Source organism: Ovis aries, chromosome 5, assembly GCF_016772045.2.
Source record: "Ovis aries strain OAR_USU_Benz2616 breed Rambouillet chromosome 5, ARS-UI_Ramb_v3.0, whole genome shotgun sequence".
Classification (NCBI taxonomy): Eukaryota; Metazoa; Chordata; class Mammalia; order Artiodactyla; family Bovidae; genus Ovis; species Ovis aries.
Window position 1 is genome coordinate 35,638,728 of NC_056058.1, and position 15,401 is coordinate 35,654,128.

General features: G+C 39.9%; 1 protein-coding gene across 2 annotated transcripts in view; it reads left to right on the forward strand.

Annotated features, from left to right (window-relative positions):
• The first annotated feature begins 967 nt into the window (after positions 1–967).
• The window catches only part of FAF2 (Fas associated factor family member 2), a 69,168-nt gene continuing 54,734 nt past the window's right edge, over positions 968–15,401 (forward strand). Inside the window, exons 1-2 of one of the 2 annotated variants that reach the window (XM_012178259.3) lie at positions 968–1,053; positions 13,179–13,250. In XM_012178259.3, coding sequence (XP_012033649.1) covers positions 991–1,053; positions 13,179–13,250 — 135 coding nt within the window. In that variant the 5' untranslated portion in view covers positions 968–990. The remainder of the gene's footprint in view (positions 1,054–13,178; positions 13,251–15,401) is intronic. The other variant, XM_004008699.5, reaches the window with a different exon arrangement.

Here is a 15,401-nt window from a genome sequence, read left to right on the forward strand (position 1 = left end):
GGCTTTTGGAAACATCATGGCAGGAATCAAACATCAAATGACTGATATTTCGGAATGGCCACAATTTCTTAAGAAATATTCTGAAACACTGGAGATGAAAATGCTTAAAGAGCAGGCAAAATCTGTCTAGTGACATTCGGGAGTAACCAAAGCATTCGGAACCTCTTGGCTCTGCGGTCTATTCAAGGGTCGTAAGTCTGGAAGATCCTGACTTATTCAGTTCATCTCAGTTCAGTCACTCAGTCAGTCGTGTCTGACTCTTTGCTACCTCATTGACTGCAGCATGCCAGGCCTCCCTGTCCATCACCAACTCTCAGAGTTTACTCAAACTCATGTCCATTGAGTCGCTGATGCCATCCAACCATCTCATCCTCTCTCTTCCCTTTCTTCTCCTGCCTTCAATCTTTCCCAGCATCTGGGTCTTTTCCAATGAGTCAGTTCTTTGTATCAGGTGGCCAAAGTATTAAGAGTTTCAGTTTCAGCATCAATCCTTCCAGTGAATATTCAGGACTGATCTCTCCTTGCAGTCCAAGGGACTCTCAAGAGTCTTCTCCAACACCACAGTTCAAAGGCATCAATTCTTCGGCGCTCAACTTTCCTTACTCTCACTCCCACGACTACTGCAAAGACCGTAGCTTTACTAGACGGACATTTGTTGGCAAAGTAATGTCTCTGCTTTTTAATATGCTGTCTAGGTTGGTCATAACTTTTCTTTCAAGGATCTATCCTGCCTTCGCCTGACTCCAAAAGGCGACTTGTCCACACAGTTCCTCGACTATTTTCGGAAGTATTCGGGGTCGGCACGAGAGAAGGCGCCCTCTGGCGGCGGAAATTATCACCATTTCCACCCCTCCCCAGCCCCTGGGTTGGGCCGGCACGCGCAGACGCAGTTGAGCGCCGGCGGCCGTTCAGACCGGATGTGGTTGCTGCTGAGGTCACTTCCGGCGGGTGACGGTGCGGACGGGTCAGAAGCGTAGAGGCGGCGGCAAAATGGCGGCGCCTGAGGAGCGGGATCTAACCCAGGAGCAGACAGAGAAGCTGCTGCAGTTTCAGGTAGCAGCGAGCACTCGGTGCAGCGAATGTTGCCGCGGGCTAGGGAGTGGGTCCCTAGAGGAGCCCAGAACCCTGCTCAGATTGGGCCCGAGATTCTTCTCAGACCAGCAGAAGGTCCCCCTCCCCCCCAGCCGCCAACTGCCCTGCTAGGTGCCCCCGGCCTCCGAACCTCTGTCCCCGGCCTTCCAGGAATGGCTGCGGCCAGACCTGCTCTCGCTCTCATCAGAGGGTCAGCTCTCCAAGTTCTCCTTTAGCAGTGCCCGTCCTCAGCCATCCTTTCCAGCCAGGTTACCGGTTGGACCCTCTCCGCCCACGACTGTGGATCCGCTGAGATGCTTAATCCCCACCGTGGAGTTGGCCTCGTTTCGGGTCTCTGTTAGAGCCTTTCAGCAACTTCCCATACCATTTCTACAAACATTTATTGATGGCTTTTTAGGTGCCAGGTCGTGTGTTGGGCGCTTTGGTAGGGTGGGGGCAGAAATGGCCCCCACCCTAAAGGTGTGGGAGGACACCTCGTATTGAAACAATGCCGCGTTGTAAATGTCATCTGTGCCTTCTGAAGGGGTTTATTTCCTGGAGCTGATTCTTGGACTCACGCGCTTGGCTCTGCTTGAGGAGGATGGATGGTACACTTGCTGCAGTCTGCCTCGTTTTAGTGGATGTGTAGGTTAAAAACTTTTGACACTAAACACCTTATCCCAGAGCTGGAGAATCCGGTTGGAGGAAACTTAGGTTACCTTGGCTCTGTGTTACCCTAGTGGGTACCAGTTTATTTCTGTGGTACATATCTTAAGTGTTTACCCCCTAAGGACGTTGTGGAGATCACAGTGAGTTTATGGATGTTTAAAAGGGCTTCATAAACAGTAAACTTCTTTCAAACAGTATTGCAACTGTTAATCCTTATTTAACTTAGGGTAGAATTAAAGTTAGTGGTACACTTATTTCCTAATATAAACTGTGCTAAGTATTCATTAATTCCACGGTATTTACCAAGAACTGTAGTGCTCAGGCAATAACACCAGATGGTTAGAACACCATTTATTGAGTGTGGTGTTGTAAGTACTTTGCTAAAACATTTGGCACACTCATGTATTTTATACAAGAATTTAATTGTTTAATACAACAATTGTATTTAATACAATGGCCCTATGAGATTCATAATAGTTACAGTCTCTATAAAGATGAGGGATATGAGGCTTAAGAAGTAACAGGCCTGGTTTACACAACTAGTAGGTTATGGTGTCAGATTTAAAGCCGGGTTCCTTGCATTTCCTCAGCATTTCCTGCGTTCTTGAGGTGATGCTATGCAACACGTGGGAGTAGCAGTATACAGCTGAAAGTGGAATGCCAGTGCACTAATACTTTTTTTTTTCCTTTTTGTAAGTTCTAGCTCTTCTGTGGTTTCCTTGATTTCACTGCAGTTAATTTTGAAGTGTTTTCTCTTAAATCAAGCAGTGGGTTGGAAGCATATAGATTGGAAAATACTGTCATAGAAGTAGTTGACATTTGATTGGAGTTCTGAGTAGAGAAATGGATGACACAGCAGATTAGAATTAGAATGAATAAAGAGCGGACAACTAGCTTCCGCTTCCTGGTAGACCACTAATTTCAGAGTTTTCTTTAACTTTGGCAGATCATTTTATTCCTTACAACTCTTGAGGGATAAGCCCCCATATGGTTTTAAAGTCTAATGAGGTGATGTGAACCATAAGTCGTGAAGTACTAAGTCTGGTCTTGGAAGAACATGAATATGGGGTAGCATTTCTGAGATAAAGTGCATGGGAACCTCTGTTTTTGTCTTCACTGGATATTTCTATCAATAAGAGAGGTGAGTAGCAAGTTAGAATTGTATTAAGATTGCTTTATTTAATAAGGCAAGTACATTTTACATTTGTGTGTTCTCTAAGCAATTGCTTGGATTAGATTCACCATCCGGATTACCATTAACACTCCGAAATTTACTAGGTGTCAAGCATTATACCAGGTATTTGATGTACATCAGCTCTTTTAAACCTTTTCATAACACTGTAAGGTGTTAACCCCGATTCAGTGTATTAACGAAGAAACAGGTTCTGTGAGGCCAGGTAATTTGCTGAAGTAGTAAGTGACAGAGATTTAGAAATCCATACCCATAGCCATCTTGCCTATAAGCTATTGGAGAAACCAGATATATACGTAAATAATGGATATTTTTCAGTATATTATTGCTCATAAGTGTAATAAACATAGTGGTATAAACAAAGGAAATTTAGGGAATAATAGTATTGATGAAGGTGGGAGGGGTAAAGAAGATGGCTTAGTAGTTACCATTAAGTTTCTACTGTGCCTCAGGCATGGTGCTAAACAGTTTATAATGATTATGCTTAATTCTCACAATAGCCTTGTAAAGGTGCCACAGGTGATATGCCTCCTAGGTAAGGAAATGGGTCTTTTGAAGTATTTTCTCCAGATAATTAAGCTATTAAGCAGTGGGGATGGAATTAGAAATCTAGTGGGTCTGGTCTGAACTTAAAGGACTCCTTCCACTCTTCTTTGCCACTTTGAAGAACAAATGAAATGATTGGAGGTGGGCAGAAACATGTTCAGAGCTGAGATATGACTGTGAAATAATGTGGAATGTGTTTGTTGTGATGGATTTGGAGAATTGGAAGTTGAAAATAAGACTGGAAAGGTAAATTAGAGCCAGATTTTGGAACCTTTTCAGAGCAATGTTCAGTGGTTTAAAGCTTAATATGTAGGCATGAGGACCCACCAAAGGTTTTTTCTAACTCTCTAGTGAAATAACACTGGGTTTCAAGTTTGCATCACTAAAAGTATGGAGTATGTGCTTGGGCTCTCCACAGGGATCAGAACAGGATGACACTGCTAGGAGTCGGTTTTTAATTTGTTGCTTCATTTTATATATTGAAATTAGCAAAAAGTGAAATATTTTGGAAATCTCAGGTTTCTTCCTGTTTCACCGTTTCTGTGACATGTGATTTGATTGGAACTCCTTAGGGTATATTTATCAGATTCTGAGTCTGTCTTATGTCTTTTAAGATTTTTCTAGTTATTTTCTCCTCTTTATTTTGGATCTAGTTGAATATGAGTAACTGATGCCATGTTTGTTTTAGGCTGCTTCAAATGGGAAATAATGAGTTTTTAGAGGAGCTAATGCAAATATGGGAAAGGTCATTTGTATTGAAGTCCATTTTTCCAAATTTCCAAGTGTAGCAGACTTCCCTGGTATACTGCCTCTAGGTTTTGTTTGAACACCTGGAGAAGAATGATATGGGCAAAGAGAAGGGACTAAAGGAGCTATTCGTGGCCAGTAGAGAAAGAGTTCTTTTCTTCTTGTACAGGAGTATGAAATTTGAGATTTGAAGGTGTTTTTATTTTTATGTTGTTTAAACACTTATTGGGCTCCCCTGGTGGCTCAGATGGTAAAGAATCTGTCTGCAATGCAGGAGACCCAGGTTCAGTCCCTGAGTTGGAAAGATCCCCTGGCGAAGGAAATGGCCACCTGCTCCAGTATCCTTCCCTGGAAAATACCATGGACAGAGCAGCCTGGCAGGCTGCAGTCCGTAGGGTCAGAGTCAGACACGGCAGACTTGAGTGACTAACACATACACACAAACGCTTATCGAACATTTACTTTATTCAAAGTGCTCTAGATGCATTGTATCATTAAGTCCTCCCAATAAGCATGGTGTAGGTTCTGGTGTTGGTGAGTAAACTAGGATCAGGATATAGTTTACCTAAGGTTAGTGATGAGCTTAGAATCCAGAAGTCTGGTGCTCTTTCCTGTCACCTAACACTACCTCTCTGGGTTTAGGTTTTGATTTTGTTTTCAACTACAGGTGAGTGAGTAGGGCCAGTGGAAATAGTATGGGACACTTTTAAGACAGAGAACACGATAAAGAAAGTCCAAGAGTGTGATTCTAATCCTGGAAATCATCGCTAATGTGAATTCTCTTAACCTGCTCTACATGAAGATGGAGTTTTTAAGGAGAAGGGAAGAAGAATCCCCTAAAGTGGGAATGAACAAGGAGCACCATTCTCTCACTTCCATACCCACGGGTTTGAGAGAGAAAATGGGAGAGAGGGCTTCAGAGCGAGTATTTTTAGGGAAAAGCCAAGCTTCAGTTAGAACATGAAAGTGAAGGAAGTGCTCACGGAATTTAAGGATGGATCTAGGAGATATAGCTGATAAAGCAGGGCTTTTAATTCTAAACAGAATCCTAAAAATGTGCTAGACTACTTTCCAGGAAGTTTTGGCAGCCCACAGTCTCACCAAGAGGATGTGAGATGACCTGTTTCTCCACATCCTTGCCAGCATTGGATGGTATCTTTTCAGTTTTTGTCAATCTGATTAAATTTTGAGAGTCCTTTTCTCAACTTGCATTCTAATGATAGTGGTAGTTATAATTCTTGATTTTTGTTTTGCAGTCACTTGAATTTGAACAGCTAATGCAAACACTTGTTTTAAGCTATTTCAAATGGGAAAGAGTAGGAACATAAGAGTGACGGATTGGCTTATCAGCCTCTGTTTTTTAAAAATAGAGATAATGCATGTGTCCCACATTATATAGAAGTTATGTTTTCTGGTTGCCAAATAAAATGTGCTGATTTTCAAATTCACTGTTTTATAAACTCCTGATTGTGGATGAGATTGAAGTTCTTTTGGCCATTTATGGTTAGTTATTATATAAATTCCCTGTTTATCCTTTTTCACTTTCTTTTGGATTATTTGACATTTTCTTATCAGTTTGTACAAGTTCTTTACACTGGACATGTATAGCAAATATTTTCTTCCATAACATCATTTATCTTTGCTTGTTATCTCTTCACTTACACTTGTTTAAAATTGTCGTGTTTTTTTTTGTTCTTTCTGGCCTTTTGATTGTCTATTTTGTGTAAGAATGCCTTCTACTTAATGAGCTTATACAAATGTTCTCTATTGTTTTCAAAATATTTTACAGATTTATTTTTAAAATCAGGTCTTTAATCCATATGGAATTAATTTCTGTATATATGAGATGAGAAACCAACTTCATATTTTTCCAGTAAAGACTGTAGGTTAGCTAAATAGTCATTTCCTCCCCCAACTGATTTGAGTAGTCCTCTTATACTTTTCGATAACCTATTTGCTAGTAGCATTACTGAATTAATAATACCAGCTTTATATCAGATTTTAATATCTGAGCGGACAGGACTCTTTCCCTATTCTTTTTTTAAATTATTGGTAATTCTTACAAGTTCTTTCATGTACATTTAAAAATCATTTTGTGCAGCCATGGAATTACAGAAATTGCTTAAAATAATATATTAATTTGGGACTGATTGAAGTTCAGGAACGTGTACATTTCTTTATTCAGATGTCACATGTCCTTTAAAATATTTTTGGTAACTTCTTTTAGATTTTTGTATGTTCCTTTTTAAACTTATTTCTAGGTATTTTGTAATTTTGCTCACCCTGGGAATGGGATACCTGTTTATTTCTAAGTGGTTGCCAATAGAAACACTGTGGAATTTTGTATATTTATGTAGATTTTTTTTAAACTTTATTTTCTGTCCAGTTTCTTACGTTTTCTGATCATTACTAATTTTCTAACCGCTGATGTTTTAGTTTTATGTCTTGGGCTCTTTTAATAGCAGTTTTATTGAGATATAATTCACATGTCATAAATTAACCCTTTTAAAATTATAAATTAATCCTTTTAAAGTATGCAGTTCAGTGGTTTTAGTATATTTACAAAGTTGTGCAGTCATTACCACTGTTTACTTCCAGAGCATTTCTGTCACCTCAGAAAGAAACCCATTAGCAGTCAATCCCCATTCTTTCCTTCTAACCCCGGGTAACCACTAATCTATATTCTGTCTCTATGGATTTTGCCAGTTCTGGGCAGTTGGTATTAATGGAATCATACACTACACAGCCTTTAGTGCCTCACTTCTTTCATTTAGCATAATGTTGTCAAAATTCATCCATATTGTAGCCTGTATCAGTACTTCATTTTTTTTTATGGCCAGTAATATTTCATTGTTTGGATAAAACACATTTTGTTTATCCATTCTTCAGTCGATGGCCATTTGTAGTGTTTTCACTTTTTAGCTTATTATTGCTGCTACAAATTTGTACACCAGTTTTTATTGGGACATGCTTTCATTGCAACTAGGAGTAGAATTGCTGGGTCATTTGGTAACTTTAACTTTTGAGAAATTGCCAAAATTTTTCAAAGTAGTTATACCATTTTCCCTAGCAATAGTATGTGAAGGTTCCTGTTTCTCCACATCCTTACTAACATTTATTAATCATTCATCTTTGAAACCTTTCTAAAAGTGTGAGATGTTATCTCATTGTTTTGATTTGCATTTCCCTAATGACCTAAATGGATTTCCCTGGTGGCTCAGATGGTAAAGCGTCTGTCTACAATGTGGGAGACCCGGGTTCGATCCCTGGGTCGGTAAGATCCCCTGGAGAAGGAAATGGCAATCCACTCCAGTACTATTGCCTGGAAAATCCCATGGACAGAGGAGCTTGGTAGGCTACAGTCCATGTGGTCGAAAAGAGTCAGACACGACTGAGTGACTTCACTAGTTCACTAATGACCTAAATAATGATGAGCATCTTTTCTTATGCTTATTGGCCATTTAGGGCTTCCCTGGTGGCCCAGATGGTAAGGAATCTGGATGCAGGAGACCCAGGTTCGATCGCTGGGTCAGGAAGATCCCTGGAGAAGGAAATAGCTACCCACTCCAGTATTCTTGCCTGGAAAATTGGACAGAGGAGCCTGGCGGGCTGCAGTTCATGCAGTCGCAAAAGAGTCGGACAGGACTTAGCAACTAAACAAAAAAGATACTGAATTTAGTTCCGTGTGTTACGCAGTAAATCCTTGTTGCTTGTCTATTTTATGTGTGGTAGTTTGTGGGTTTTAATCCCATTCTCTTACTAACTTATCTCTCATCTCTCCTCTTACTCCTTTCCCTTTTAGTAACCATGAGTCTATTTCTGTTTTTGTATATAGATTCATTTGTATTACTTTTAGATGCCATAGATAAGGGATATGATATTTATCTTCTTATGTCTTCAGTTCAGTCACTCAGTCGTGTCTGACTCTTTGCAACCCCATGGACTGCAGCACGCCAGGCCTCCCTATCGATCACCGACTCCCAGAGTTTACTCAAACTCCTGTCCATTGAGTCAGTGATACCATCCAACCATCTCATCCTCTGTCATTCCCTTCTCCTCCCGCCTTCAATCTTTCCCAGCATCAGAGTCTTTTCAAATGAGTCAGTTCTTTGTATCAGGTGGCCAAAGTATTGGAGTTTCAGCTTCAACATCAGTCCTTACAGTGAACAGTGATCAGTGATCAGTCCTTTCAATGATCAGTCCTTCCGGCCATGTGGCGATACCGCACGTCCAAGGTCAGAGAAACTGCAGTAAGACAGTAGGTGCTAGAGTGGCTCTGAAGAGATACCCCACGCCCCAGCAAGATGGTAGGAGGGGCAAACCCCATTCTCACCAGAAACTGCTAGAAGGCTCAAACAAACCTTGTGCACACCAGGTCCCAAGGACCCCACAGAGACTGAGACAGAACTGTGCTTGAGCATCTCCTGTGGAGGTATGGGTCAGCAGTGGACTACCGCAGGGACAGGGGCTCTGGGTGTGGGTATGGCATAAGTCCTCTTGGGGGAGGTCGCCATTAACCCCACCATAGAGCTGCCAGAACTTACACAGGACTGGGAAATAGACTCTTGGAGGGCACAAACAGAACCTTGTGCATCAGGACCCAGGAGAAGGGAGCAGTGACCCCACAGGAGACTGTCTCGGACTTGCCTGTGGGTATCCAGCTGCAGGCTGGGGCCACTGAGTGTAGCAGTACATGCATGGGATCTTTTGAGGGAGGTCTCCATTATCTTCATTACCTCCACTATAGTTTCAGTTCAGTTCAGTTGCTCAGTCATGTCCGACTCTTTGCAGCCCCATGAGTCGCAGCACACCAGGCCTCCCTGTCCATCACCAACTCCTGGAGTTTGCTCAGACTCACGTCCATCGAGTCGATGATGCCATCCAGCCATCTCATCCTCTGTCGTCCCCTTCTGCTCCTGCCCCCAATCCCTCCCAGCATCAGAGTCTTTTCCAATGAGACAACTCTTCGCATGAGGTGGCCAAAGTATTGGAGTTTCAGCTTTAGCATCAGTCCTTCTAAAGAACACCCAGGACTGATCTCCTTTAGGATGGACTGGTTGGATCTCCTTGCAGTCCAAGGGACTCTCAAGAGTCTTCTCCAACACCGCAGTTCAAAAGCATCAATTCTTTGGCACTCAGCTTTCTTCACAGTCCAACTCTTGCATCTATACATGACCACTGGAAAACCATAGCCTTGACTAGATGGACCTTTGTTGGCAAAGTAATGTCTCTGCTTTTCAATATGCTATCCAGGTTGGTCATATCTTTTCTTCCAAGGAGTAAGTGTCTTTTAATTTCATGGCTGCAGTCACCACCTGCAGTGATTTTGGAGCCCCCCAAAATAAAGTCTGACACTATTTCCACTGTTTCCCCATCTATTTCCCGTGAAGTGATGGGACCAGATGTCATGATCTTCATTTTCTATGTTGAGCTTTAAGCCAACTTTTTCACTCTCCTCATTATGATTTTGATAATTGTAGAATGATCTCTGTTGTTTCCAAGGCAAACCATTCAATATCATGGTAATCCAAGTTTATGCCCCGACCAGTAAAGCTGAAGAAGCTGAAGTTGAATAGTTCTATGAAGACCTGTGAGACCTTCTAGAACTAACACCCAAAAAAGATTCCTTTTCATTATAGGGGACTGGAATGCAAAAGTAGGAAGTCAAGAAACACCTGGAGTAACAGGCAAATTTGGCCTTGGAGTACAGAACGAAGCAGGACAAAGGCTTATAGAGTTTTGCCAAGAGAATGCACTGGAGTTTTGCCAAGAGAAACACCCTCTTCCAGCAACACAAGAGAAGACTCTACACATGGACATCACCAGATGGTCAACACTGAAGTCAGATTGATTTTCTGTCTTACTTAGTATGATATTCTCCAGGCCCAGCCATGTTGCTGCAGATAGCAATATTTCATTCTTTTTTATTGCTGAGTAATATTTCATTGTACATACATGTGTGTGTATGTGTACACGCTGTATCCTTTAACTGAAGTATAGTTGGTGTACAATATTATATAAGCTACAGGTATGCAATATAGTGATTTGCAGGTTTTAAAAGTTTACTCCATTTAATAGCGATTATAAAATATTGGCTGTATTTCCTGTGTTGTACAGTATATCCTAGTAGCTTATTTTACACGTAGTTTTTTGTACTTCTTAATCCCCATCCTTATATCGTTCCTCCTATCTTCCTTCTCCCCACCGGTAGTCACTAGTTTGCTCTGTCTGTGAGTCTGCTTCTTTTTGTGTTATATTCACTAGTTTATAGCATTTTTTAGATTCCATATGTAAGTGATAGTGTATAGTATTTGTCTTCCTCTCTTTGACTCACTTAGCTTAACGTAATACCCTCCCAGCCTGTCCACATTGCTGCAAATGGCAAAGTGTCACCTCTTTTAATACATCAAAATTTTTAAATTAATTAATTATTTTGATTGTGTTGGGTCTTAGTTGCTGCACCGGGCTTTCCCTAGTTGCCAAGCAACTCAGGGTCTACTGTTTGCTTGCAGTGTGTTGGCTTCTCATTGCCGTGGCTTCTCTTGTTGCAGAGCACAGACTTCAGAGTGTTTGGACTCAGTAGTTGTGACACGTGAGCTTAGTTGCCCCGCAGCATGTGGAAATCTTCCAGGACCAGGGATCAAACCTGTGTCTCCTGCATTGGTAGGTGGGTTCTTTACCACTGGACCACCTGGGGAGTCCACATTTTGACCTTTTTTGTTTTGTGTTTTTCAGGTATATACTCAGGAATGGAATTGCTGGCTCATATGGTAGTTTTGCTTTCAGTTTTTGAGAAACCTCCATACTGTTTTGCACAGAGGCTACACCAATTTACATTCCCACCAGTGGTGTGCGGGGTTCCCCTTTCCTTTACATCCTTGCCAGCGTTTGTTATTTGTGTTCTTTTTATGATGGCCATTCTGAGAGGTGTGACGTGATAACTCATTTTGGTTTAGACTTTGCGTTTCTCTAATAGATAATGATGTTGATCATCTTTTCATGTGCCTGTTGGCCATCTGTGTGTCTTTGGAGAAATGTTTATTTGAGTCTTCTTCCCATTTTTTGATTCCGTTATTTGGGAGGTTTTTTGATGGTGAGTTATGTGAGATGTTTGTAATATTTTGGATATTAAACCTTTGTTGGTTGCATCATTTGCAGATATTTTTTGCCATTCCTTTAGGTTGCCTTTTTTTTCCCTTTTTTGATGCTTTCTTTTGCTATGCAAAAGCCTTAACCTTTGATTAAGCCCCATTTGTTTATTTTTGCTTTTATTTCTTTTGCCTTGAAAGACTGATCTAAGAAAACATTGCTGTGATTTATGTCCAAGTATTTTTGCCTGTGTTCTCTTCTACGAGTTTTATGGCTTGGTGCGTTATATTTAGGTCTTTAAACCATTTTTATTTTTGTGTATGGTGTGAGGGAGTGTTTCTGATTTCATTGTAGCTGTCCAGCTTTTCCAGTATCACTTGTTGAAGGGTGTCTTTTCCTTTACATATTCTCACCTCCTTTGTCATTAATTGACTATAGGTGAGTGGGTTTATTTCTGTCCTTTGCCCATTTTTTGATTGGGCTATTTCTCTTGTTGTTGAGTAGTAAGTATTCTTTATCCTGAGTACAAGTCCTGTGTCAGATATATCATTGGCAAAATATTTACTCCCATTCTCTGAGTTGTCTTTTCACTTAGTGGTGTCTTGGAAGTTTTTTAATTTGATGAAGTCCAATTTACTTGCTTTATCTTTTGTTGCTTGTCCTTTGGCAGTCATATCTAAGCAACCATGGTGTAATCCAGGGCTACAAAGATTTACACCTGTTTTCTTCTAAGATTTGTAGTTTTAGCTCTTACGTATAAGGTCTGATTCATTTTTAGTTAATGGATTTTAGATCGGGGTCTAACTTCGTTCTTTTGGATGTGGATATCCAGTTTTCCCAACACCATTTCTTGAAAAGATTATTCTTTCTCTATTGAATAACCTTGAAACCCTTGTTTAAAATCCGTTGACCATAACTGAGGATTTATTTCTGGACTCTCATTTCTGTTTCATTGGTATCTATCCTTATGCTGTTACTACACTGTCTTTGACTATTGCAGTTGTGTAATAGTGGAAGTCAGAAAGTAGTCCTCCTCCAACGTTGTTCATTTTCAGAACTGTTTTAGCTATTCTAGATCCTTTTCATTTCCAAATAAGTTGTAGCATCACCTGTGTCAATTTCTGCAAAAAAGATAGCTGGGACTTTGATAGGAATTACCAGCTGGAACTTTGATAGAAATTGCTGTTTACCCTAGATCAATATGGGGAGCCATGCTATCTTAATACTAAATCTTTCAGTCCAGGAATATGAGAATCTTTCCATTTATTTAAGTCATCTTTAGTTTCTCTCAATGTTTTGTAGTTTTCTGTGTACAAAACTTGTACTTTTTTTTATTAGATTTATTCCTACATATTTTATTCTTTTTGATGGTACTGGGAAAGGAAAGGTTTTCTTAATTTTATTTTCAGGTTCATTATTAGTGTATAGAAATACAGAAATATAACTGATTCTTGTATACTGATTTTGTATTGTTCAACTTAGTTGAACTCATTTTTAGTTCTCTATTCATTTTTTTAAAAACTTTTAGTTTTTTCTATATATAAGATTATATTATCTGTGAATAGTTTTGCTTCTTATTTTCCAATCTGGATGCCTTTCCCCCACTTCTTGCTTAAATGTTTTAATATAATGTGGAATAAAAATGGTCAGAGTAAACATCTTTGTCTTGTCCTAATCTTAGGATTAAATCATTTAGTCTTTGACCATTATTATACTAGCTGTATTTTTTTTTAATTTATGTATTTTTAACTGAAGGATAATTGCTTTATAGTATTATTTTGGTTTCTGCCAAGCATCAACATGAATCAGCCATAGGTATACCTCTGTCCCCTCCATTTTGAATCTCCCTCCCCATCCCTTCTAGGTTGTTGCAGAGACCTGGTTTGAGTCCTTGAGTCATGCAGCAAATTCCCACTGGCTGGCTGTTTTACACATGGTAATAACGTGTTTCCATGTTACTGTCTCCATACAGTCCACCTTCTCTTTCCTCCTCCCCTCTCACCCCCCTTGTCCACAAATTTGTCCTCTGTGTCTGTGTCAGCTATGAATGTTTCTTGGATCAGGGTGAGAAAGTTCCCTTCTATTCCCGGTTAAATTTTTATCATGAAAGGGTGTCTTGGATTCTTAAAGGCTATAAGACAGTGCATGTAAAGTACCTGATAAATACTAGGGCTCTATCCAAAAAGAGGCTGTTTGGGAGATTGTTCGGTTGTGCACATTTTTTTTTACATTGCTGTATTTTTCCAGGGAATATTTGATAAAAGAGTAGAATTGAGAATTTGTAAGAATGTTGTCCTTTTTTAAAATTGGAATTAGAAGACAAACACTTATCAAGTAGCTTAACATACACTTGCGGAGAAGGCGATGGCACCCCACTCTAGTACTCTTGCCTGAAAAATCCCATGGACGGAGGAGCCTGGTGGGCTGCAGGCCATGGGGTCGCGAAGAGTTGGACACAATTGAGCGGCTTCACTTTAACTTTTCACTTTCATGCGTTAGAGAAGGAAATGGCAACCCGCTCCAGTGGAGAATCCCAGGGGCGGGGGAGCCTGGTGGGCTGCCGTCTATGGGGTCGCACAGAGTCGGACACAACTGAAGCAACTTGGCAGCAGCAGCTAAGGAGTGCAAGTCCTCTTCAAAAAGAGTATATACAGAAAGTATTTTAAACAGAAGACTTGTCTGGTATTTTTCACATATACAGAATTAACTGATTTGGGAATTAAGTGTTAATTAAACTTTGTAAAGTTTTTTCACTTGAAAACTCAAATCTAGCTTATAGTTTTAGTGTCCTTGGATACATTTTCTATAAGCTTAATATTAATACATTATATTTCATTAGATTTTACCTAGTCTTTTCACATGCAATGTGATGACATTTTGATTCTGTCTTCCTTTGTTTGTTAATTGGGAGTCTTCTATAAAGATAGATGTTCCCTCACCTGTTTAGTTACACTAAGTTATAGTATGTATAGGGCTTCCCTGGTAGCTCAGCTGGTAAAGAATCTCCCTGCTGTGTGGGAGACCTGCGTTCAAACCCTCGTTTGGGAAGATCCCCTGGAGGAGGAAATGGCAACGGACTCCAGTATTCTTGCTGGGAGAATCCAAGAGAGAGAGGAGCCTGGTGGACTACAGTCCATGGGATTGCAGAGGAAGACATGACTAAGCATAGCACACAGTATGTATAATCAAGGCAAAATAAACATTTAATCCTTTCAGTTATTAGTTTTTAAGTAATGAGTTGATTCCCAGCATCCTAGAAAGTAACCAGCCAGATTTTTAAATTTTTAATTGTAAATTTTTTAAATTTGCAATGAAGTCATGGATGTAAACATATTTAATGTTGTACATTTCATGCCATTGTGCTTATTGATGCTTAGATTGGGCCATCTTAGACAGTTGTGAGTGTTAGTTTGGTTCCCGGTGACCTTTTTTTAAGGAAAACCTAATAGATGCACAATTTTATTTTTTCAGAATCACAGAAAATATTTCCCTTTTGAGTTTGTAAGAGCCTCGTGTTTCTGTTCCTAAAGACTTTTTATTATATTGTCATGGCCCCAGTAGCCTTTGATAGCTTTCTAGCTTTCTGATGTTGTGAGATGTTTGACTCATCTTGCGCATTTTCTACCTGAATCTTGAATTAGCCATTTCTCCAGGAAATGTATGTGTGCCTTGGCTCATTGCTCTTGGATTGTTCTAGAACTTTTTAGTTAATTGAACTAGGAAATACATGTATAACACAGACACACACATATATTTGTATTTATTTAATTCATGATGAAACAGTTTTATATTTCCAATTCAAATTCAGGACTGCTAGTTAAAATTCTGCATTATGTTTCCCCTCTCCTTTCTCTATACCGAAAAATGTGGTTCTTAATGAGGTTATCATGATGATTCATTTGCTTTATCACATAATCATCACTTTAAGTGTCTCAAAATAATACCCTTACTAGTAACAACAGTATGATTATTTGAAACAGTTTAAGCCTTTTTATTGTAGAATGTATAGTCAGTTGCGTGTGCATGCTCAGTTACGTCCATCTCATTATGTCTGCAGTGAGACAGACACAACTGAGCATGCACACGG